The 23827-nt window shown below is 39.3% G+C and overlaps 1 protein-coding gene across 1 annotated transcript; it reads right to left on the bottom strand.

Annotated features, from left to right (window-relative positions):
* Positions 1-348: 348 nt before the first annotated feature.
* On the bottom strand, positions 349-22940 carry LOC122835531 (kielin cysteine rich BMP regulator). The gene is made up of 46 exons (XM_044124678.1): positions 22529-22940; positions 21054-21580; positions 20325-20397; positions 19691-19995; positions 19437-19611; positions 17503-17576; positions 17262-17355; positions 16537-16619; positions 16359-16452; positions 16188-16267; positions 15989-16074; positions 15744-15834; positions 14122-14221; positions 13919-14004; positions 13366-13459; positions 13136-13285; positions 12938-13044; positions 12772-12865; positions 12509-12682; positions 12336-12418; positions 12170-12263; positions 11032-11214; positions 10772-10942; positions 10515-10688; positions 10337-10419; positions 10163-10253; positions 9997-10079; positions 9748-9921; positions 8476-8655; positions 8121-8385; positions 6939-7021; positions 6755-6848; positions 5905-6078; positions 5742-5824; positions 5534-5654; positions 5362-5444; positions 4169-4268; positions 3963-4051; positions 3473-3575; positions 3175-3317; positions 2284-2456; positions 1965-2076; positions 1788-1889; positions 1550-1714; positions 1155-1455; positions 349-946 (listed from the first exon to the last, which is right to left on the bottom strand). The coding sequence occupies exons 1-46, from the start codon at positions 22632-22634 to the stop codon at positions 726-728; spliced, it is 6321 nt and encodes a 2106-aa protein (XP_043980613.1). The 5' UTR covers positions 22635-22940; the 3' UTR covers positions 349-725.
* Positions 22941-23827: the final 887 nt, after the last annotated feature.

Consider the following 23827-nt stretch of genomic DNA (forward strand, 5'->3'; position numbering starts at 1 on the left):
TAAAATATGTGTTACCGTTAATTTGTAGTTTCCAGTCTCTCTTTTTTATGTTAGGTATTTTTAGTTGTTAATGTTGAATGTGTGGACCCAGGCAGAGATGCAGGGAACTGCAACTAATGGAGATCCCAATGAAAGAAAGAAAGACGGAAATGAAAACAAATACTTTTGCAGCAAAACACTGATTCCTATTGGTCTGATTAATGTAACTTCCTCTAAATACCTGTGCAAACCTTTATAGATGAAACATTTAATTTCTATTATCTGAATTGGATTGTTCCTCAATGATGTGAGATGCAGAATATTAGGGACAAATTGATCAGCAAACAGTAAATTAATTTGAAAAGGAAACAAAAATAATGGTCAGAATTTTGTTTATTTGAAAATTACAAAATGAAGTGAACCTGAGATTATGCAGTCCATTGTACATACAGTCAGACATTGCACATTTTAATCTGTATAGAAAACAAGTGCTTTTATTAATGTTAACACTTTTGAATATTTATAGAAAATGCCTCGCAAAAGTGTAACCATAAGTAGAAAAAATATCTGTAGTGTAAGTACTCAGTCATAGTTATAAAAACCCATTTGTCATCAGCCAATTGGTTTACATCTTTGGACAAAACACCCGTATATATTTCAGATATATTTTGGGGTCAGCAAAGAGGAGGCAGAGTGAGCCTCTGTGCATCTGAGTGGACATGAATCTGGTACCAATAGTTGTAGCATCACAAAGCGCTGCCATGAATGATCTTGGGGCATTTTTCTGGCGGGATGCAGTAGTTGTTATGAAGAACCAGACCAGCAGGACACTGGCAGCCTGGGACGCAGGGCTTGAAGCAGTGGCTCTCTATCACTCCCAGTGGTACGTCAACATTAACGCATGTTACTGGACACGGTGGGCCGCACTCGTCAAACACAAAGCCCCGCTCCACAGGACAGCCCACAGCTGGCAAAGAAAGAGGGAAAGAAACAAAATAACGAGAAACAGGGAACAATGTGATGTCTGTTGTTTTAAGGGATCGATGTATCTACCGTATCTTATGGACACCTAATTTATTGATTTGCAGTCAAACAGTGAATGTTTAAATGCCCAGAAATTTGTCCCAAACCATTTTTATGACTTAGTAAGAATTAAAAGATTACATTTTACTCACCACAGAGTGACGTGCTCCTCCACTGCAGGATGACTCCTGCTTCTCTGCACTGGCTGGCATAGGCCTCCAGTGCGTCACACAGACACTCGTCAGTATTGGCCCCACACGCACAAAGGTCATAGACGCAGGCGGCGTACCATGGTTCAGGCGGAACGACACGGTGACAGGGCTTGAAGACTGTAGACTTGAGAACTTTACAGCGGGCGTTGGCCCCTTTCCTGGCCTGGTATCCAGCACTCTTACAGGGATCGACATCTTCTCCGGCTCGACAGGATGAAAGTGAATGGTTTCCATTTGTCATCTTAAATGAGAGGTTTATATGCAAGTTATACAACCTGCTTTTATATGACAGTCTTTTGTTACTTTTATATGTTTATTCTGTCTATTAAACATACTCTCCAACTGTTGCCAAAGTCAGATTCTGAGGTGGTGAGTTTGCCGGTGGACATTTGGAGGTCATCCTGGGGATACTTGTTGAAATTTCCACAAAGACCACAAGTGCGTTCCTTGTAGGAGCCTGGCACGCTCACTTCCAGGTGTGAACGGGGACTCCACAGCACCTGGAAGGACCAACAGATATGTAACTGTGTCTTTTTATTGAACATGTACAGTAGATTTGAGGTACAACTGTACCTTTAATCCAATGTTAGTGTTGAGGAGGACGGTGTTGGCTTGCCGCTCTATAAAGATATAAGGCTCTCTTAGAAAAGGCAAAGTCACAACCTCTTCATTCACCTGTAGAACAGAAACACAGTTGAGTGAACATGTTTCACAAGAGTTTTCAACTTTCAGCTTTCTGAAAACACAAACCTTCACAACAAATTCTTGGAGCAACTGCACAGCAACATCACTTATAAAGACGATCACCTCCTTAGTCCAGGACACTCCTTTACGCCCACGATCATCATTTGTAACATGAACACTGCACAAAAAAGAATGAGTTATTGATATTCTATTAATTCTCTTAATGTATTTCTGATTCTGCTCATTTTGCCCAGCCGGTCAGTATGAGTGTAGAGCCGTGTCTCTGAAGGTTTGTCATATTTTCATCAAATTCTCAAAAGGTTAATTGCATGCTGCTCTTTGTGGGATATTCAAGGCTTGGGATGGGGTCTCATCATCCTCTCACCTGAAGTCTTCATCTTTACAATCCTTCGTCAGGATATACGTGCATGTCCCCTGGAAGTGAAACATACGTCCATCGAAGGTGCGGTAGTGAGGGTCACCAAAGGCGATGCAGGTAGCTGGACGAGGAAGGCAGTGTGGACAACACAAACCTGGAATTACTGCAGGCATCTCATCCTGTAAGCAAACAAATAGTTTGGGTTTCACCAGTGATCAAACTTTAACAGGAAAGGAAAGCGTGTTGATGCGTGTTTTACACGCATCAAAAGCGTACAAAACACTCTCTCCTTGAAACACTCTTCTTGTAATTTTAAGGTGACTTTCAAGGATGATGTGTACAGAACTTCCATATGATGTTTACAATATAAATTGTAACATATTGCATGCTATGTATAAAGTTTAAGTGAATATAAAGAAAAAAGTTAGGAGCTACTTTACTTAAAAAATTAAATTGAGTAAAATGGTCTTTTTCATCAATTAGTTTTGATGAGAAAACATGTTTTAAATTTTTTTAATTGATTGAAATGTGACTCATTTGTGTGTCTTTGAGCCACTAACATTAGATAATTTGTACTTAGAAATATTATAAAATACATGCAGTTTGTTTTATCAGTACAACTGCACAAATTGACGACAGATTGGCAGGTCAGGGTGGGAAGATGGATAGTGGGTTCAGTCACATTTAAACACTTTTTACAAAAATTCTAGCATTTTTGTTTTTGAGAACTTGAAAAACACATTCAAGTTAAAGCATTCAAAAGGATTTCAGGAACACAGAACCATGTAAGATGGTAACAAAATTATCTGATTTTGCAATAGAGGTCTTATGGCAATATTTGTGGCAAAATTGGATACTATATATATTTATATTCTGACTGGGTACAACTGTACTCACTGCAGCACAAGTGAGAGGAGGACAGCGTTCACTGCGACAGTGGACGTCTCCAGACACACACATGCAGTTGGTGCATTCATCCACCTGCCAATGTTCATCAGAGTGATACTGGATTCCTTGATAGAAACAAGACTCCCTTGAATCTGTAGTATAAGCACACATAAAAAAAAAGATTTCACAAACAATACACACAAAAGACTAAAATGATCTCATTTTAGTCTTTTGTGTGTATTGTTTGTGAAATCTTTTTTTCAGCATGCAGTGCAGCAGCGCCTTTTTTGTTTGCCCCCTCAGACACCTTGGCATTCGTCGCAGCATTTTCCTGAGAGCTTTACTTGTGTTTGTCCATTCACACAAACTACAGGAGGACACTCTTCAGTGCTGCACTCAATATGGCCCAACTGGTGATACATGGAAAAAGGACAAGGTATCTGGGTCATTACAATTATCAAGTCAGCACATATGAGCTCTATGAAAACTTAGATACATTGTAAAAAAATCATAATAATAATAATTCAATATATCAATGTTGTTTTCCTATGTTATAAATCTATACATGGTTGTACTGAATTTTTTTCTGTTAAATTCATGCTCTGAATTTCAAGAAGGAACCAACATTAAAGTTGCTCAATGAGCAACTGCATTAAAGTTTCTTAGAAGAACCACCATTCTGAAAATGTTCTTGTATCAATTATTGATTATTGATTACTGATGTGCTCTGCTGCCAATTATATTTCTATGCAGATGTTAGCATACAGTGAGAGGTTCAAGTGTTGTGTCTGACTTACATTACAAACACATGTGATACAATCATTATCACAGTCTTTCCAGCTGGCGCCATTAGCGAAGCGCTTATCCTGACCCTCAATCAAGCATTCTGCAGAAAAAAACAAACAAGATACAGAATTATTTCATTCCTGAAAAATATCACATACATTTTGTGTTCAGCTATAATGCGTGCTTGATGTGATCAGTTTATAACATGAGTGCTCACCATTGCACACAGGGCAGCAGGAATCTGGGGGGGTGAAATGTTCATCACTAGGGCAACTTAGTGTTGGACATGTTTGCTGCAGGCATGTCCACGTCAGGTCCTGCACAGAAAAAGTGTTAGTTCAATACCTTTGACTGTGACAAATACTTGTTTTAAAAAATCTTTTTTAATTACTCTGGTATTAACTCCCTCTTCAAGGTTACAAGAAAATGTCACATTATATTTTACTGTAAGTTCAAGCAGTGTTCAAGTAATTTGCAAAAATGTTCCCTAATGTGGAATGTTTTCCCATGGTGTCACATTACAACATCAAGCTTAAAGGTATTTTATTGGGATTTTATTTGTAAGATCAACATAACTATGAAACATTCTGCTCTTGCTTAGTATATCAGTCATAAAATAAAATCTAAATTACTTTTTTGAATGGAAATGAGATTGTCAGACTTGGTAAGATATTTGCAGTGCATAAGTCACCGAATTTGTAAACATAGTATACTTGTGTTTGCAATTTCACAACAAATAGGACCAAGGAAAACACAACAGGCAAGGGATGAAATTATGAATAGGTTTACAAAGAGTTGGGTTTCAAAATAGCATCTCAAGTTTCGGACATCTGAAAGAGCACTGCAGTCGTTCTACTGAAAATAGGAAGAGAATGTTAAAACTGCAAAATATTGCCATAGATGGCCACCAGCTTAATCTGTATTAATCAGAGAAGCAGCAAAGAGGCTAGTGGTAACTCTGAAGGAGATGTGGAGAGCTGCAGAATTAGGGAGAATTTGTTCACAGGGAAAGGTGGTGCCTCATTGTAATTGGAAAATGAAAATTCTGTTTGCTGCTAAGGACACAGCCAACAGAAAAAGTATGTTCTGGTCAGACGAATCCAAAACTGAACTAGCTGCCCAAACAAAGAAAACATAATCTGGGAAGGAAAAACAATAAAGCACATCACCCTAAACCTCCGTCCTATAGTGAAACATAACTGTGGTGGCATTATGCTGTGGGGTTGCTTGTCTTCAGTAGGGGCAGAGAAACTGGATTCAAATTCTAACACACTTTGCAGATTTCCCACTTCACAATTTTATGCTACTTTGTTTTGTTTTGTCATAAAGACGTCAATAAAATAAACTTTATGGTTGTCACATAAAAAAATATCTAGCGCTGTGTACTTTCATCTCCATAAGGTATATTACCTTGCAGTGGCAGGTAAAGCAGGGGTCATCTGTTGCTAGCACCTCGTTGCCAATCAGTCTGGTTGTACAATTAGTGAGAGGCTCTAAGCGCCAAAAAAAATAAAAATAAAAATGTCAGAGGCACTGATCAACAGTGAAATAACAGTTTCTTTTATAAAATCTTAGTACTTACGTGCACAGACAGGACAGCAGGAATCTGGTCCTGAAAATAAAATGTTGCTCTTGGGACAGTCTACTAGACTGGGACACTGCTTCCTGTAACACTTCAGGTGTTGCTGTCCATCAGGCATCACCTACGGACAAAATAGATTGAATCGCTACTAGATTGATGGATGGATATGACTATAACTTAACTTCAACATCCCAAAATAATTTCCTACCTCACATGTGCAGATCTGACAGGGATCATTGGCAGGATGGAAACTGTCCCCTGGACCGTACACTCTGCCCTCAAATATGCAATCTTCTCCCAAATCAACAAGATAACGTTACTCCAATAGATAAAACATGTGACAAACAAAGATATCAAGTGAATTTGCTCACCAGCACACACTGGGCAGCACTCCCCAGGCACCGTCATGAAGTTGACACATGGCGATACGCAATGTACTTCAGAGCAGGTGGTCACTCCATTCACACACATACAAATCATGCAAGGGGTGGAATCTGCAAACCAGCTGCTGCCCTCCGCATGCTGCTCTCCTCCATATGTACAACCTGAAAAATAAAAACCTTTTTAGCACAATTTTAAAATATACCACCTTCTGAGGCCTACCAGAATATGTTCTTGCACTTTTATGAAACTTGCGGAAATTTTTTCTTTTTTTTTTTTTTTTGTCAGGAAATGAAGTCGCTGTTTACCAGACACTTATATTTAGTTTCAGAAGGCAACTTCTGCATTTTGGGAATGTACTTGATAAACTCCAAGAAGGCAACTTCCAATTTCAATTATAGTCCCAAGTTCGGTCTGAGAAGGCACCTGATAAATTCTGAGAAAGTAAAATTTTCCCCAAAAAAGATCAACTCTATGTTCTAAGAAAATGTCCTGAAAACCCATTACGTTCTAGAAAGTGGCTGGTTAATTCTTGAAAAATAACTAGTAGGTTTTATGAAAGTTTATGAAAGTACTTGAGAAGTTTCAGACAGTAACCTTAAAGGTCCAGAAAATAGCAGCTAGATTATGAAAAATGCCTGGATGATTTCTAGAAACAACCCCAGAACTAAGTGCTTGGTTAGGAAACGTATCTCATTAGAATCAGGAAATGACCTGGTAAATTCTAGAAAAGTAATCTCTAAGCTTTGCAAAAGCCTGGACTGTATTCTGAAATTTCACCAAAAACTCTTTCTGACTTACTATATCCATTATCTTCATGATTTACACTGGTTTGTTTACCTCTACAGTGGGGACAGCAGGAACCTGGATCTGTCACCAGGTGAGGACAAGACAGCTTGGGACACTCCAGATGTGCACACTGAACCTCACCTTTCTGCAAGATTAAGACAGAATAGTATTTAAAGGAAATTATATTGACTTACAAGGAAGATAGACAATTAGAAGCCAAACTCAAAGTAGAAACCTTGCAGGTGCAGGTGGAGCAATGATTTGAACTCAGGGCCCATGTCTGTCCATCAGTATACTTGTGTCCATTCAGCTCACACACTGAGATCACAAACATAGAGGAGACAAAGACCAGAGAGGAGCTTGATCAAAGAAGCTTTAGGATTTAAAGTTCACTTCCTAACGCGTATTAAAATTTACTTATTAAATGCTTAGGGAATTAACATAAACTTCTGGCTTTGAAGTGAGCTTTTACAAATAATATGTATCATCTGTATGATCATTCCGGCAAACAGCATATAGAAAAAAATAGTCTTCTGTTATATTAATATGGCATTTCTACATTGTAGTCTTAATTTAAGACTACAAAACTGAACTAGCTGCCCAGTTGTTTCCTAATCACACGATTAGGAAACAACTGGCTGATATCCTTTATGTAGCATAAATCTGCCTTGACAAATCTAGGCAACCATCTTCTCCATATACAGTGCCAAAGACAGAACACATAAAGATGGCATTGCAGATGGTAAATTATTACATTTGAATAGACTCCTCCCAGAATTTCACACTTCCAGGTGATCAGTATGTATATTGTATACTCATGAAGGCATGATTGAAAATTCACAGATAAACCCCTGGCACTTTGAGATGGAACAAAGCTAGTACAATTTGGGGTTGCTTTAATAACATAAAGTTACATAATTTTTAAAGTTTAATCAGTAATACTTTTATAAGAAGTTTATGTCAGATCATGATTTCTTGGTTAATGACAAGTTGTCATAACAAATACATTTTGAATAATGTCAACTTTGAATTAAAAGTGTCATGATTTACTGAGTGACACTTTATGACAACAGTCATAAATATTCATGAAGAGTTACTCATGTTCATGACAGGTGTTAAGTCATGTTTATGACGATGTCATAACAGTCTTATTCACAACCCGTCAAATGTATTTTGTGTATATGTATTTCACATACCAGCATGTTAAATACATAAATTATTTGATTGAAATGTAGGAACATTTAAAAAAGTCCAGACTTATGAAACCATAAACAAGACATCCTAACTTCTCAAGTTTTCTCAAGGAAACTGCAGGTTTCTCACCTGATGCCATAGATTTGGTGATTTATTTCCAGGTCGAAAAGCTATACAGAAATAACTCAGTGTGTTTTCTTTCTAAAGACATGTCCAAAATCACCTGTGCACTCCGGGCAGCACTGTCCAGGCTCAGTAACGGGCTGATCGCATGCTGTCGGTGGACAGACGACAGGAACACAAGAAACTGTTCCTCTGACACAAGTGCAGCGCTCACAGGGACTGGACAGGGATGTGAAGGTGTGACCTTGAATGTGCACAACACCCTCATAGAAGCAGTCATCACAAATAGGGCAACAAGTATCAGAGGGTATGGGATTTAAGCAGTGAACTGGACAGGGTCTTCTCTGACAGGTCACCACTTCATTCTGATCAGAAGAAAGGACGAAAGAGGAAGGTGGCTTTGTTAAATAAAAATAGATGGTTTGATGGTTTTATGCCGAAAATGTCAGACTGACCAGACAGGTGCACGTCAAGCAGGGATCAGATGGCGATGTAAAGGCGGAGCCAGACTCGTACTCTGCACCCTGATGGAAACACCTCCCTGTGCAGACAGGACAGCACTCCCCTGGAGGCAACACTGGGTCTCTGCAAGCAGTGCTTGGACAAGATGTTTGAGCACACACCACACCACCATTCTGTACAGATAAATAAAGAGTAGTAAACATTCTTAATTGTAATATACTCAAATTTTGAAATGGTGCCTGAAGAAAAGAAAGTCTAGTCCTCTTTCTTTGTTGTAAGGTAACTGAGAATTTAGCTCTACAAACATCAACAAAACATTTTGAAATGCTTGCAGGAAATATGTCGGATGTTAAAACAAAACAAAAAAATAAACCTAAAACAATGGGAACTTAAAAGACAATGCAAAACTAAGATCAGATCACCAACAGTGACTTGTAGGCAAGCCGTAAGTTGATAGGACGGCAGACCCATCATCCAACTATCCAACAGTGGGTCCATAACCCACTCAGGAGAGTTCAGGAGAAGCTCCTCTTGTTCTCCTGAACAAGTGCCATCCTCTGAGTTTTTCAGAAAGCTGCTGACTGGAAAATACCTTGTGTTAAAACCCCAATCCAAACGGCTAAACATCAAGAAGGAAGCTCTAAAAAATGCGGTTGAATAACATGGAAGACATTGAAGATGTGGCCTGAACACTGGGGAAGCTGATTGGCACCACACACAGTAATGTGACGGGTTGGCAAGACTGGGCCCAAAGTCATGCTACATTCAAAAGTAAATAACATAATTTCCCTAGGATACAACTGAGTTTGAGACTGATAAATATGTCATTCATATGCAAAAACATCTTGTCCTTGTAGGATACAGTTCCTCTCATATTTCAAAGGGGAAGCAATAATATTATTTTTATGGTCATGTAGTTGAAGAGCGTCAAGAAAAAACCTCCCCACTTGGAGTCTTTGTTTCAGGTTGGCTCAATCACAGCCATTCTATTACATTCCCAATATAATCACAATTACTACTTAGATACATTCACGAATACTTCATCCTATAAAACATAAGAAATGGATGATGGAGATGTATAGAGAATGACTCCTAAAGTAGTGATGTGAATGATGCATCATGGAAGCAATTTTAGTAGTTTACTAAATAAAATTAAAATGGTTGAAACATGGTCAAAATGATACAATTGCTCTTTATCTAAATTCCACCAAAAGCCCAATTGAAAATGTACAGACAGGTGAAAGTATTCGCCTGTATGACAGTACCAGACAGAAGCAGCTCTGACAGTGGTCTTCAGGATGTGGGAATTGCTCTCCATTGTAGCAGCCCCGCCCATTGAAGTTACATCCATCACACACTCCACATGCACAACCATCCAAAGCTGGGTGTTCACATGGTGCAGAAGGGCATCTTCGGGCCGTGCACACCACCTCTCCTCTCTGCAAAAACAAAACACGTAAAAACAGCCCTGAAGAGTTTTGCATCAGTCTAACAGATAACATTCTCTCACTCACTGAGCACGTGCAGTCCTGGCACTCTTGTTCTCCCCTAGGGAAGACCTGGCCATCAGCATAGGTAACACCCTGGAAATGACAACCTACACACACACACGTAGTGATTCTTCAGTCAGTCACTGAGCCGTGCTACATAACATGAACACAGTTTTTATAAGATGGTTACCATCACAGACGGGGCATCCGCATGGGCTGGTGACAGGATGAGGACAGGGAACTGGTGGACATGGTTTCCTCGAACATCTCACTGAACCACTCTTTAGGTTGAAAAAACCCCCCCAAAAACCTTATTAATAAGAAATAAAAAAACAACACAATTTTCTCTTAGTGAGGTTGGTACCTGGCATGCACATTCAGAGCAAGGGTTTCCTGGATCAGGAATGGACTGTCCATTGACAAGGACCACGCCGTTATAGAAGCACCCTGACAAATAAAAGCATGCAGACTTGGTCACATTTATTACCAAGAGAACAGATGTAGAATTAAAAACAGGTGAGTTTGTAAGAAAAAAAACACACTTTCACATTCTCCACAGCACTGCCCAGGTGGTTTGTAAGGGTGGCTGCAATCTCCATAACAAGGTAACTTAGTGCAGGTGATGTCTCCACCATAACAGTAACACACACCACAGGGGTCTTGGCCATCAGCAAACTCAGTGCCATCAGGATATTCTTTACCACGAAATGTGCATCCTGCAAGAAGAATATTGAGACGTTGCTCCAAAAGCTGCTCCTTCTGCAGAGTGTCACTGCTGTTAGAGGTTTTATTCTCTTACCATCACAGGACTTGCAGCAGTCTGTCACTACTGGGTGGTTGCAGTTGGTTGGTGGACAGCGCTTTCTTTCACACTGCACAGAACCTTCGTGACAAACGCAGACGGCACATGGATCTGAGGGATCCTCCCAAGTCTCTCCATTGGCTCGCTCTCGACCCTGGTGCAGGCAGCCTTACCAGAAGGATGCCACAGATAAACAAATCTGACATAAACGGTGGTTTGTCTCTATCTCGCAACCCCAGGAGATGGTGAATGTTTACCATCGCAAGTCCGGCAGCATTCCCGTGTAATGGGTTGAGAGCATGGAGCGGAGGGGCAGGGCTTACGGTGACAGCGAACTGTCCCGTTGTTGCAGGCGCATGTTCGGCAGCTGTCAGCCGGGTGGTTGAAACGTTCTGTGTGTCTGAAGGACCTTTGTTCGAACAGGCAGTCTGATGGAGGATCTGAAGCAACATATATATAAAAACAAATAGCATAAACCTTCACACTTCATGTACTTAATGTGAATCACAACAAGCTAAGATGGGCCAAAAGAAAAAGAATAATGTTTAAATTAAAATATATATTTGCTGTAAAGTAATAATGCATTTATTAAGCAAATTGATCAGCCAACATAGCAAACACACTTGGTATGAATGGCATTGTGAAAATGTATTAAACCATTCAAAATGTTTTTTTTATGCAGTCGCTCAGGAGCAACAGACTTTCTTATTGCGTTTTGATCTGGTCTCAAGTGTTCAGTCAGCTGTCTAAAAATGCCATATTAAGAAATATATACGTATATATATATATATATATATAAGCCAATATCACACCTGAGCAATTCATGTAACTACTTTTTTCTCAACACAGAAAGTGTCTTAAAGCGGTTATTACCAACAGAGGCTGTTGTACAAAGGATTAAATAAATATCAGTAAGTGTATTCAGCATTTTTGCCTCTATCATTTCACCTTATTACACATAAGTTAATTTCTGAACTTATTTGTTCTGGGTTGTTGAAGTAAATAGTGCCTTCAAAAATATGTTTACCAGCAAAAATTGTTCAATACTCATTTTACCCAGGCATAAAGTTGCTTCAGTTACATGTACTATACAGAAATATAATAAACAATTCTCAAGTATTCATTGAGAAAAGTTTTCTCAATGGGAGGATTTGTTTCTCACTGAATAATAGTACTCAAATACTCAAGTACTCAAATGCATGAGAGGATGAAAAGTAAAAACATAACCATTCTTTCCCAGAGTGTAGAGGCTGTTGCAGGTCCTGAAATGCTTCTCTGAATCTGCTAGTTTGTCCTTGAAATTAATGTTTGTCGGTTAAAGTAGACAGGCGTTGTAATGTTGTGGCTGATGATAATAACAACACATTTGCAACTCTGGTTATTTCACATCCTTACCAGGACACTGTGGGCAGCAGTCTCCAGGGATTATATTAGGATTGGAGCATTGCAGTGGAGGACACCTCCTCATTAGACATTGGACATTTCCATTCTGAACCACAAGACAGAAAGTTCAGTTTTAAGATTGGCTCTAAGTGAAAATTGTGTGTGTGTTAATTTTTACTATGCAGCTGCATGTCCTGCATTTGTCCGTTGGATGGGGAAAGTCTTGTCCGTTGGGATACTCCTTCCCAGCGTAGCTGCAACCTAGAAAGTAGAAAGTAAGTGGATGAAATCTTATTTAATCATATTTATTTTTTATTTACTTTGAGAAAAAGAATATAACTTTTTTTTTACCATTGCAGTTATTCTGGCAGCATGTTCCAGGCAGAGGGGCGTTACATCGAGGATGGGGGCATTGTGTTTGATGGCAGTCAATTCTTCCGCTCACACAGGTACACTCCTCACACTCACTCACAGGGTTAGGAAAAGCCTCTCCGTTCACAAACACACGATTTTCAAAGGAGCAGTCTGGCAAATAACAACAAAGAAGGTAATTCTGATAACTCAGACAGAGCTGCAGATCTAGTTTTTTAACACTCACCATCTAAAATAAATACCTGGACATTTAGGACAGCAGTCTCCAGGACGAGTGTAGGAATTGGTGCAGTTTAGTGGAGGACAGCCTTGTCGTTCACAGCGAACGCTCCCATGCTGAGGAGAAGATGGGAATTTGTCAGCAGGAGAAAAGGAAGAAATTGTTGTGTTCTGTGGTTAAACACTAACCAGACAGGTACATATGTGGCAGGGCTGGTCAGGGGTCGTAAATCTCTGTCCGTTGCTGTAAATTCGATGGTTGAAAGTGCAGCTGTTACAAATTTCACAACAGGAACCTGAGACAAGGAGATGTTTGAAGGTTTAAAATTCACTATGAAACATTTGCACACATCCAAAGAAAACTGTCTCCAACATGCCAAGTCTTACCTGGGATCTTGCTAGGATGTAAACAGTCAGTGGACAGGCACTGTATGTTTGAGCATAATGTCTCCCCATTCACACAGGTGCAACTGGAACACGAACCCTCTGGCTGCCAAGTAGAGCCGTCTTCATATTCTACCCCCTCCTGCACGCATGCTGCAACACAGAGCAAGGTGCTCACTGATGAGTTGTAGCTCTGTGTGTGTGCGAGAGACTGTGCGCTTGTGTGAAATTACCTTTGCAGACCGGGCAGCAAAGATGAGGATCAATGGTGGGATTAGAGCACTGGACAGGAGGACATTTTTCTTCATAGCAAATTACGTTTCCGGTCTGGATCAAAAACACATAAATTCCACATATCCTTTGTTATATACAGTTTTATAGAGCATATTTATTTGTGGCAGCTCTTCTAGACATATACTTAAGACATTGAATAAACCAGTTTGGTAATTGCTACAACCCCGAACACGGTTGAGAATGTATGGACTGTGTCTAAAAGCCCAGGCACTGAAAAGAAATCAACAGCTCTAAATGAACTATACAATAGCATTTGATAAGAAGGTTGGTCAGGTATCTAGCTGAAAACATGTTGATGGCTAAATGTAAACTTCTGTTGAGAATTATATAAATATAAAGTTTATATAATATATACACAGAATATGCAAAATGTGTATTTTATATTTTTAAGGTGATACACATGAAGACAGTTTAAAAAGATAAATAAATTACAAATTTTGGCAAAAATTCCAAATTGTGCAATTTCCTCTGCTGCATGCTACACAGACTTGCCTTACACCTGCACTGCAGGCAGGGTCCACTCCCAGGGGGGACAAACAATTTTCCATCAGCATACACTCTCCTGTCAAACTCACATTCTGCAGAAACAAACAGAAACCCCTGGTTGTTTTTTTTTTCTCAAGTTTAAACCAGATAAAGTGAGTGTTTACATACATGCAGGAAAGACATAATATGACAAATTTTTTTATTCTGACCTTTGCATATGGGACAGCACTCTCCCTTTCTCCTGACTGGATGACTGCAGTGTACTGTGGGACAAGAGGCTTCCATTCGTTCACAAGACACCTCACCTTCCTGCGAAACAGATTAGAGATGGGATTAAATTTTACACATGCTGCTGCATGCTGTCACATATCTGTTATCTAAAAATGCATGACAGATCAAATTACAGCATAGGTTTTGGTTCACTTTAACTCATTAAATGATAAAATACTCTGCCGAATGTAAACAAAACCCAAATGTAATGATTTTTAAAGCAAATTCTTTTGACTAAAATGGAACAGCTCATATTTCATTTGTTTCTGTATGAACAGTAATCTTATCAAGAGGGTTTATGTAATCAATCAATCAATCAATCAATCAATCAATCAATCAATCAATCAATCAATCAATCAATCAATCAATCAATCAATCAATCAATCAATCAATCAATCAATCAATCAGAAACACAATGCAACATAGAATCAGGAATCAAAACACGACATTAAGTCAAGTTCCATCATTAAATTTGTAATTGATTACGTTTCAAATACAATCCTAAACAGGTGGTTTTTAGTCGAGATTTAAAGGCACTCAGTGTTTCAGCTGTTTAACAGCTTTCTGGAAGTTTGTTCCAAATTTGTGGTGCATAGATGCTGAATGCTGCTTCTTCTCGTTTGGTTCTGGTTCTGGGGATGCAGAGCAGACCAGAAGCAAAAGACCTGAGAAGGTTGATACAACAGCAGCAGATCTTTAATGTATTGTGGTGCTAAGCCATTCAGTGATTTATAAACTAACAACAGAATTTAAAGTCTATTCTTTGAGCTACAGGGAGCCAGTGTAGGGACTTTAAAACTGGTGTTATGTGCTCTATCTTCCTGGTTTTAGTGAGAATGCAAGCAGCAGCATTCCGAATCAGCTGCAGCTGTTTGATCGGTTTGTTGGACAGACCTGTGAAGATGCTGTTACAATAATCAATGCGACTGAAGATAAACGCATGGATGAGTTTGTCTAGATCTGGCTGAGACATTAGTCCTGTAATCCTGGAAATGTTCTTCAGGTGATAGAAGGCCGACTTAATAACTGTCTTTATGTGGCTCTGGACGTTCAAGTCAGAGTCCATCACTACTCCCAAGTTTCAGGGGAGTAGTTTCAGGAGTCTCTAGTTTTTAGCTGTAATAACTGAAGCTGTGCACTGACTCTAGATCATTCCTCTTTAGGTACAAAAATAATAACTTCAGTTTTGTTTCTGTTCAGCTGGAGAAAGTTTTGGCACATCCACACATTTATCTGTTCTTAGCATCTGTTCAGTGACTGGATGGTTTCAGAGTCTCCTGGTGACATTAAAGGATATTGAAAATTTACTCACATATCTATACAAAGAATTTGGCTCAAAAACCATTTGAAAATCTGTTTACTACCATAACACAAAACTGCAAGGATAAATTATTGGAAATAATTTCATAAGAAATAAAAATCTGTCTTTGATCTCTACCTCTGATCATTTTGTAGTTTGGAAACTATAATGCTGGAATACCATTGTTTTTGAGCATCAGTTCTTTTTCAAATCCAGTTTCATAAGTATCCCATAACAAAGAGAAAACATATTTCCACTTACAGAGCAGCGGCATAGAAGGCAGGGATCGGTCAGGGATGAGAACTTCTGACCATTCACATAGACCTCTGATTCATATTCACACTGTTCACATCTACAGATCACACAACAGTCAGTTTGAGATATAAGAATTTTAAAAAATGTGAGACGAATTGTTACACACTATTTACCTGAACATTTGAAATCAATAGATGAGTTGACACAAATCAAATTTAAGTAATGTGCTTAAGTTTATGAATGCTTGTTACCGAGGGCAACAGTCACCAGGAGGATGCACGGGGCTGCGACAAGTCAACGTAGGGCATTGAAGAGCTGAACACACTACATTTCCATTCTAGTAGAGAAAGGGAACATGTGTACCTTGTAGTCAAAACAGTATTAATGAACTGTTTTGCATTAACAGTTTATTAATACAAAAAACTGTTCATTAATACAGATATCACATACCTCACATGTACACTCCTGACAGCGGTCTCCAGTGGGAATTACAGCTTTGTTAGGGAACTCAAGTCCATTCACACTACAACCTACATGAAACACACACACACACACACACACAAATATAGACCATCCTTTCTTAGATATCAGCTACAGGTAAAAAAAATAAAAATAACTCACCTTGACAAACTGGACAGCAGCTACCAGGAGGAGGAGCAGAAGGGTGCTCACAAGGAGTGTTGCACTGCTCCCTCTCGCAGTGAACATGACCTTCCTAATCTCAGAAGGAAATAGAATTATATAAGCTAAAGACTGGAAGTAAGCTGATGCCAAGCAGATAGTTATTTTTCAACCTCACCAAACAGGAGCACAGATCACAGGGATTCTCTGCTGACCTCCATCTGGCTCCGTGGTCATGCCTGACACCAGAGTGGGTACAACCTGCAAAGACACACTTAAGGTTATGGTTCTTCTGCTTCCAAGCATAAAGTTTGTTAAAAATAATATGCAAATCCTGAGATTAGTGTTGTGCTTCATAATAGAAAAATATTTTTAAATGCTAGATTATTAGAAATTGTGTAGGAATTAAATATAAATATGACATGTGACATAATAAATATGGCCTTTATTGTGTAGAGCTTTATTAAGTTTGAGGACTCCAAAGTACTTTACACAACAATCTGTCATTGACCCACTTATACAAACATTCACACAATGAATTATGTACACAGCATAATTACCCTATGATAGTTTTATATTAAATTTTTTACATTTCCACATCTTCTTATATATAAAATTGAATATATATTTCTGAAATTTTATGAGATAAATGCTTCAGATGGTTTTGTGATGTCTATTTCTTTAGAGAATTGGCGAATGGGATGAAACCTATTGGCTCTTAAGCCAGTAAAGTATAACATATAATTTATGAAGCTAAAAGCTAATTGCTTTTACAATATTTTTTTTTTGTACCAGAGGTTTGCTTCAAACAAAACGTACTGTGATCAAATAAAAATCACATCATAATATAAACTAAAGTGTAGAATTTGTGTTGCTTTCTGTATCCATTTTATGCACAGTCACCTTTGCATTGTTGGCAACAGTCTCCAGGCACCGTCTCCTGCACTGTGCAGTCTACTGAGAGGCATGGCAGCGGAGAGCACTCCCTGTTGCCTCCCTGGTACCAACAAGACATTTATCACAGACTGAAGTGGGCCAGTACATCATATTTGTATGATGCATTGACCCAAAAACAAAACAGAATCTATGAATCATTTTCTATGATGCATTTTTTTCTTGTCAATGCCAAGTGTGAAAGTCTTACCTTACATGTGCATGTCTGGCAGCCATCAAGAACCTCGTAGGATACATTGTGAACTTTACTGTCTGTCTCACATCCTAAAGATGACAAACGTTTTATGTTTGAATGTCCATCTGAATATTCCAGCTGTTTGATTATGCAAAGGTAAAGAGTATGACTGCACAACTAGGTAAAATAATATAGCTGCGTGGCGCTTTGTCCTCATCGGCCTCCACAGATTTTGTTCACCTTATATTCAAGGACACTAGAGACAGGTCGTTAAGCTCCATTAGGACTATAAAGTTGCTAGAGGTGAAACGGGTCCAAGAAGACATTTCTAGAGGTTCCCTTATAAAAAGAGAAGACCATCGCTCTACTAAGGGCGCAGAGAAAATCTTGTGAAAAAAAATATTGCAGCACATCAAAGCCCTCATCAAATGTCATTTTCACTCAGCTATGACACTTCAGCAGTTAATTACTTTAATGACAGCACTCCAGGGGACAGAAACAATGTGTTTGTTTATGTGAGCATGGCAAGAGCCACAGAGTAAGGCATGGACAAGTCGGGCTGCCTACTGTGCTAGTAGCCAAAAGACATTTCCTGGACAAAAGCATGTGTGAGATCAAAGTATGTGTGCGTGTGTGTATGCATGTACTGTTTATCAGTTTGGTGCCACTGACTCCTTTAACCTCCAAGAGAAGGAAATTTAGGAAAAAGATTAAGGGGGAGAGATAGATACAGACAGTGTGTTTAACTCCATAGAGCAGTGATAATCTCCCATCCAGATCCACATAACCACCAGCGCTAGAAAAAGACTTTTATTCTGAACAACGAACATCATCAGGACTCCTACTGTATTCTAATTAATTGAGTCAAATTGTCTGGAAATTAGACTGTATATGCCCCATCGGCATGTGAAGAATACTTTAAGTTGTTTTTAATGTAAATATATATGTTAAAAGTTCAATTTAAACAGCTAATACAGTTTACTCAATAATAATTTACACTGCGCTTGTACATTTTGATGACATTGCAACATTTTATCTTCGCCGAGCAATCAGTCTCTCTGAAAATAATCTTTTGTTATCATGAACCAGTTCAGTTTGACCTCATATCAGTGTTTCTGTCTCTCACATTTGTGTAGAATTTCACTGTGCTCACAAAAGTCCCGTTCAGGCACATTCTTCCGACAAAGCAGCAGTTTGTTATTCTGACAACCCGTCTGGGTCTAATAGTTAAACCATTTAATCGCTGAAGAACGCTGCTCTGCTGTTTGCAGATTTTCTCATTTTAAATTTAACTGTCGTCTGAAGGTATTTTTCAAACCCTTATGTAAGATTCTGATTTAAGCATAAAATATTTCCAGTATGGACCTACAGCTGTGAGTAGCTTTAAGCAGTTCTGCTTCACCCCAGTTGACTCTGAATTAAACCCAGATGAACACTGTTCTAACACTGTAAAATTGTTAACAGTAACCTTTATAACCGACTGAAGTGGGCCAGTACATCATATATGTATGATGCATTGACGCATAATACGGTAATTTGATTAGCCAGAGGATGACTGGATTCACATGATTTTAAACCATTTAAACCAAATCCATTATCCAGACTGAAATACTTGCTTAAATACTGTGTTGGTGTGGGTGCTAACCAATACAGTCAAGGCCATATACTTATATATAGATATATAATTCACCAAGCTGTAAGAAATTGGATAGTTTTGGGAGGTTTTGTGTTTAAGTGCCCTGGGTTTGGGGGGGATAGGTGCAATGAAGCACGGTTTGGGTTTAAAAGATCAATACAAAACATGCGTTTCCATTCTAACAGCGATATAACTATTTTAAAGAGACAGTCCTCTACAACTTAACAGCTGTTTTAATATGGACCACTATAATAAAAATTTCAATGTGCATCCTTGGCTGGAAGTGATAACACGATGAACCAATTTAAATTACCTCCATCTGTTTTGCTTGTTTGGCATGTGACCTTTCCAGATGAACACAAACACACAGTGTTGGGGTCAGCGTGCCAGCGCCGGCCCTCCTCCACTTCACGTCCCTCCCATACGCATTGTCGCCTGAGGCACTCACATCCCTCCAGGTAGTTTACACGGGTTTGTAGATCTAGATTCTGGTACAGAGCAAGAAAAGAAAATTGTATTAGGTTTAATACTTTTGAAAAAGTAACATTTTCTGGCTCTAATGATCACCTGAGCTTTGACCATATCCAGCATACGAGCCATCTCCTCCAGCTTGTTCTCCAGTACCCCCAGCCTGTCCACTCTCTGCTCCTGAGAGTCAGATTTTACCCCGTGAGGAGATCCTGGAGGCCCCAGAGCTGCAGCCCTCTGCTGCTGGTCTGCCTGGACGTCCTCGGGATAATGGTCGGTTTCCTCCCATGGCCTGTTGTTTGTTTGATGTTTACTGGGTGAACCATCATGCTGGAACATTTGTCTGGTGTCAGTTATGGAATTTGGACCATGTGTGTCTTTGTAATGAGACAGAGGCAGGTCATCTTGAAGAGGAAATGGGCCATGTGTGGGAGAAAAGGAAAGCAAAACATTTTTTTTTTTTCCTTCTTTTTTTTAATGAATAGTAGCACAACCCTGAACCCTAAACAAACATTGTGGAGATCACAAAATGAAGACCTACACAGGAATAACAAGCAGACTGGCCATGGAATTTTAGTTACAAAGCTGGTATAGCAATACAACTAAAAGCAAATTAACAGGCTGAAATAATGAGAGAGAAAAACATGCTATAAAAAACAATCAAGGGGATCCCACAGCAGGCAAAGGCAAACTACGTACTAAATCCTGTCAGGAAACAGATTAAATGTTTCACCTGTAATGTTGTCACAGCTCCATGGACGTCTTACATATGCTTCCAGTGACAATTCAGCTGTCTTCAGATATCCCTGCATAGAAACAGAAACCATTTTTAATGTATTTTACAACCTCTTTCTGTGTGTGTGTGTGTGTTTTTTTTTTAACGTTTTATGACTTCTTTAATATTTATGCATGCAGCATGTGTCTTCAGTTGCTCAATATCAAAACTCCTGGAATACAGAAGACAGGCCAATAAAGTAAAAGTAAGAAAGTAAAAATAATATATAATTAACACAGTTATATTTTGTTATTTCCTTTAAACCTAGTGATATGGAAAATCATTCATGCACATCTTGAAACTTTTCACATTGTGTCATGATCCCAAACAATGTGTTTTACTGATGAACTGTGACGACAAGGAGGCATTGTTTGAAAGAAAGCTATGAGAGTTTCGCTACGTCAGGTAGGAAATACAACAGACATGGGGAGCTAGTCAGAGTTGGTCAGAAATGTAAGGAACGTGTCATGCAGGAAATTTCTAGAAGAAAACAGGCCTGCAAAACTCGAGATTTGTGAGGAGGTTCATCTAGCAGGACAGTGACACTAAAAATAAAGCCAAAGCTACAACAGCATTGTTTATATTATATTCTTTACTTTGTGTGGGTCTGTAAACAGATGTGATGGACAAAAATTTGAAAGAAATATATTACTGAAAGGGTCTCTGCTGTATGTGAATGAAACTCACAATAAATTTGCTCTCTGTTTTTCCCGGTGTACTCCCAAGAGCAATGACAACATCATGCGGAATGTCCAAGCGGATCCTGTTTTCACTCTTTATTCCTATAATAACAGGTTCTTGGCAATCAGCATAAAATACCAATCTGTCCGGTTCCAGGCTCACAGCCAACTGCACCCATTCACCTCCACGGATGGGATTTCTTTGGGGAAAATAAAAGCGGCCCAGTGATACTGCAGCAGATTGGTAGTCCAAATGCAGAGAGTTATTGATGGTGGAGGAGATAATTTGGAGTATAGGTGAGGTCGCCGAGGAGAGAGAAAAGAGTGTAGCACTGGTTCCTGATGCCTGACGTCCAACCAAATGCACTCCAATGCTGCCCTGAAAGTTGGAGTGCAGGAAGCTGGAATATTCCTGAGGGAGGATCAGGTAAGCTGCTCTGTGACGTATTTTGTACGTCACGCCGTTTGGACTCTGCAGTCTGGAAACACCACTTCTCTGCCGAGATATGTTTAGTGCTGCTAGAAGGTCAGTTGCTACAAAATGAGAAAGGAGAGAGGAAAAAAACATGAACCTATACAGTATCAGGGCAGAATGACGACCCAGTGGATTCTGGATCGGGATGTCAGTGAGCACTATGACAGTCTCATGTCTGCTTCATAGACATCAGCAGACAATCATGATGCTATCAGTCTGATCTGTGAGCTTGGAGGACAGTAAACACCATATAAGAAAACATTTCCACTGTCCAAAGCTGTTCCTATTTAATAAACAGGACCAGCTCTGTTGGAAGCAGATGAACATGTCTTGCACTTTACAAAACTCTGACAGTTGTCTTGTCAGCAGCCTATCCCTTGAGGAAAAAAATAATAATTTGTTGTTGAAATATCTATTCAAAATGGTCTCATTTGCTATTCAAATTTATAATAGACTAAATTCTAATCAGTAAAATTTATAGAAATACCTAAATACATGCATCCATCTGTTTGTAATCAATCCATGAAGATACTTTCACCTTTTGAATTGAATTATTGAAATAAATTAAGCCAATAAGATCTAAATGTGAACCTGTACACTGACAGCAGTCTGTCACATACAGCAGTGGACATAATGATATATCTCAGTACTGCGTGTCTTATTATAAAATATTACTGGCTCAATAGGAGATGTTGACCTTTACATCTATATTGCAAATAATGACTTGGATGCAACGCGTGATGCATTTTATAAATTATCTCAATGACTTATTTCAGTATTACAGTGATCCGTTCTTTGGACGAATCTGCTTTGCATTGTTAATTAAATCAAGCATAATGAAGATAATATACTTCTTATGTGACTGCAAAGGTTTTACTTATTTTCTTAACGCGTGCTTTAAATTGCGGTGAATGTTCATCTATTAGTAAAGTTTCACACGTACACTGATTTAGATATAAAAATTCAGCTATTTGATTGCGACTCATGCAGCGTCTCCGTAATCTCACCATCTTCCCGGTTCAGGGCAGAGTGTCCACGCAAAAACATCACAAACATCCACAGAAAATGCAAGTTGAGCAGCGACAGCCCCGTCCTCAGTTTGCTGCTCTCCATTCTTCAGGCCCAAGAACATGGATCAAAACCCGAACAGTTCATATGAAGAGCCTGGCGCTCATTGTCTTTTTAGCCCGATCAGATGCCACAAAGTGCAAGCTGGCACTTCTCAGCGCTCCTCCGCGGCGGTCAGACCTCTTCAGAGCGCGCGCGGAGGGAAACATAAAACATCTGGATACAGGCAGGGCGTCGCTTCTCTGCAGTCTCACTCTGAATCCCCCTCGGGGCCTTTGTTTCACCATTTGCAGTAAATTGAAGCACATTAACAACTTTTTGTACATGTGTTCTTATAAAACGAATGAAGGGGGTGAATATGTAGGCGTTTAGGTAAAAATGTTCAGGTGCTTAATCTGTGGGAGGTCACCAAGTCCTTTTCTCTATACGTCTCTCAAACAGGGATGTCTCTGAGTATATTTTTTTTCTTCCCTAGTTTTTTTCTTCTTCTTTGTTTCCCCCTATTTTTTTTGTTGCAGGAGGGGAAAACAACTTGAGTCTGTACCATTCAGTGGTGTTGATTTCCTATAAGACCCCAGTTCTGGAAATAAGCTAAAACCTGGTCTGGAGACTGGAGGGGAGTCATGCTGAAGAAGAATATGTTGAGTGAATGTGTGCACAGGCAGAGAAAAGACAGAGGGGCGGAGATAAACACAGCCTGATCTCACTGCTTTTGAAAGAAGTCCCTGAGTGCATCCCACTGTGCACCAAACCTAGTAGTCGGTCTCCACAGCAATTCTCTCAGGTCTTCTTGATCATTAGAAGTCCTCAAGAAGCAACTCTTAGACTTTACTGATAGAAATGTGCCCATATATCTTGATTAAGTATTGTGTAAGAATAATACTTTAAAAAACAGCCAGGTGTTTCCTTTTGGATTCCAAAGAGCAGAGGTTCTGTCATCGCTCTGTTGTCAGAATGTTTTCTCACAACAACATCCACTGCAGGAGGCCCATACAGTATGGTTGGACCCAATCTAAGATCTTTCCACTCTTGTTCCACATACCAAACAAAACCTCATCTGTGACTCATGCCTCTATGTCTGTAATAACAAATGCACCCTCTTCCCCTCAAGGCCCCAGAAGGTGCATTTTTTCCGACATAGATCCTTTGAAGAGCTTAATGCTTTTAGCCAATGGGACCTGATTGAGAATTTAGATAAAGAGGTAGATTAGAGATAATGCTGGAACTTATTGTAGAAT

The sequence above is a fragment of the Gambusia affinis genome, linkage group LG08, assembly GCF_019740435.1.
Source record: "Gambusia affinis linkage group LG08, SWU_Gaff_1.0, whole genome shotgun sequence".
Taxonomy (NCBI): Eukaryota; Metazoa; Chordata; class Actinopteri; order Cyprinodontiformes; family Poeciliidae; genus Gambusia; species Gambusia affinis.

Coding starts and splice junctions, on each gene's coding strand:
- LOC122835531 (XM_044124678.1), bottom strand. CDS start 22,634: ATGGAGAGCAGCAAACTGAGGACGGGGCTGTCGCTGCTCAACTTGCAT. Junction 20,398..21,053: donor AAACAGAGAGCAAATTTATT/GTGAGTTTCATT, acceptor GTTTCTATGCAG/GGATATCTGAAGACAGCTGA. Junction 5,445..5,533: donor CTGCTGTCCTGTCTGTGCAC/GTAAGTACTAAG, acceptor TTTGGCGCTTAG/AGCCTCTCACTAATTGTACA.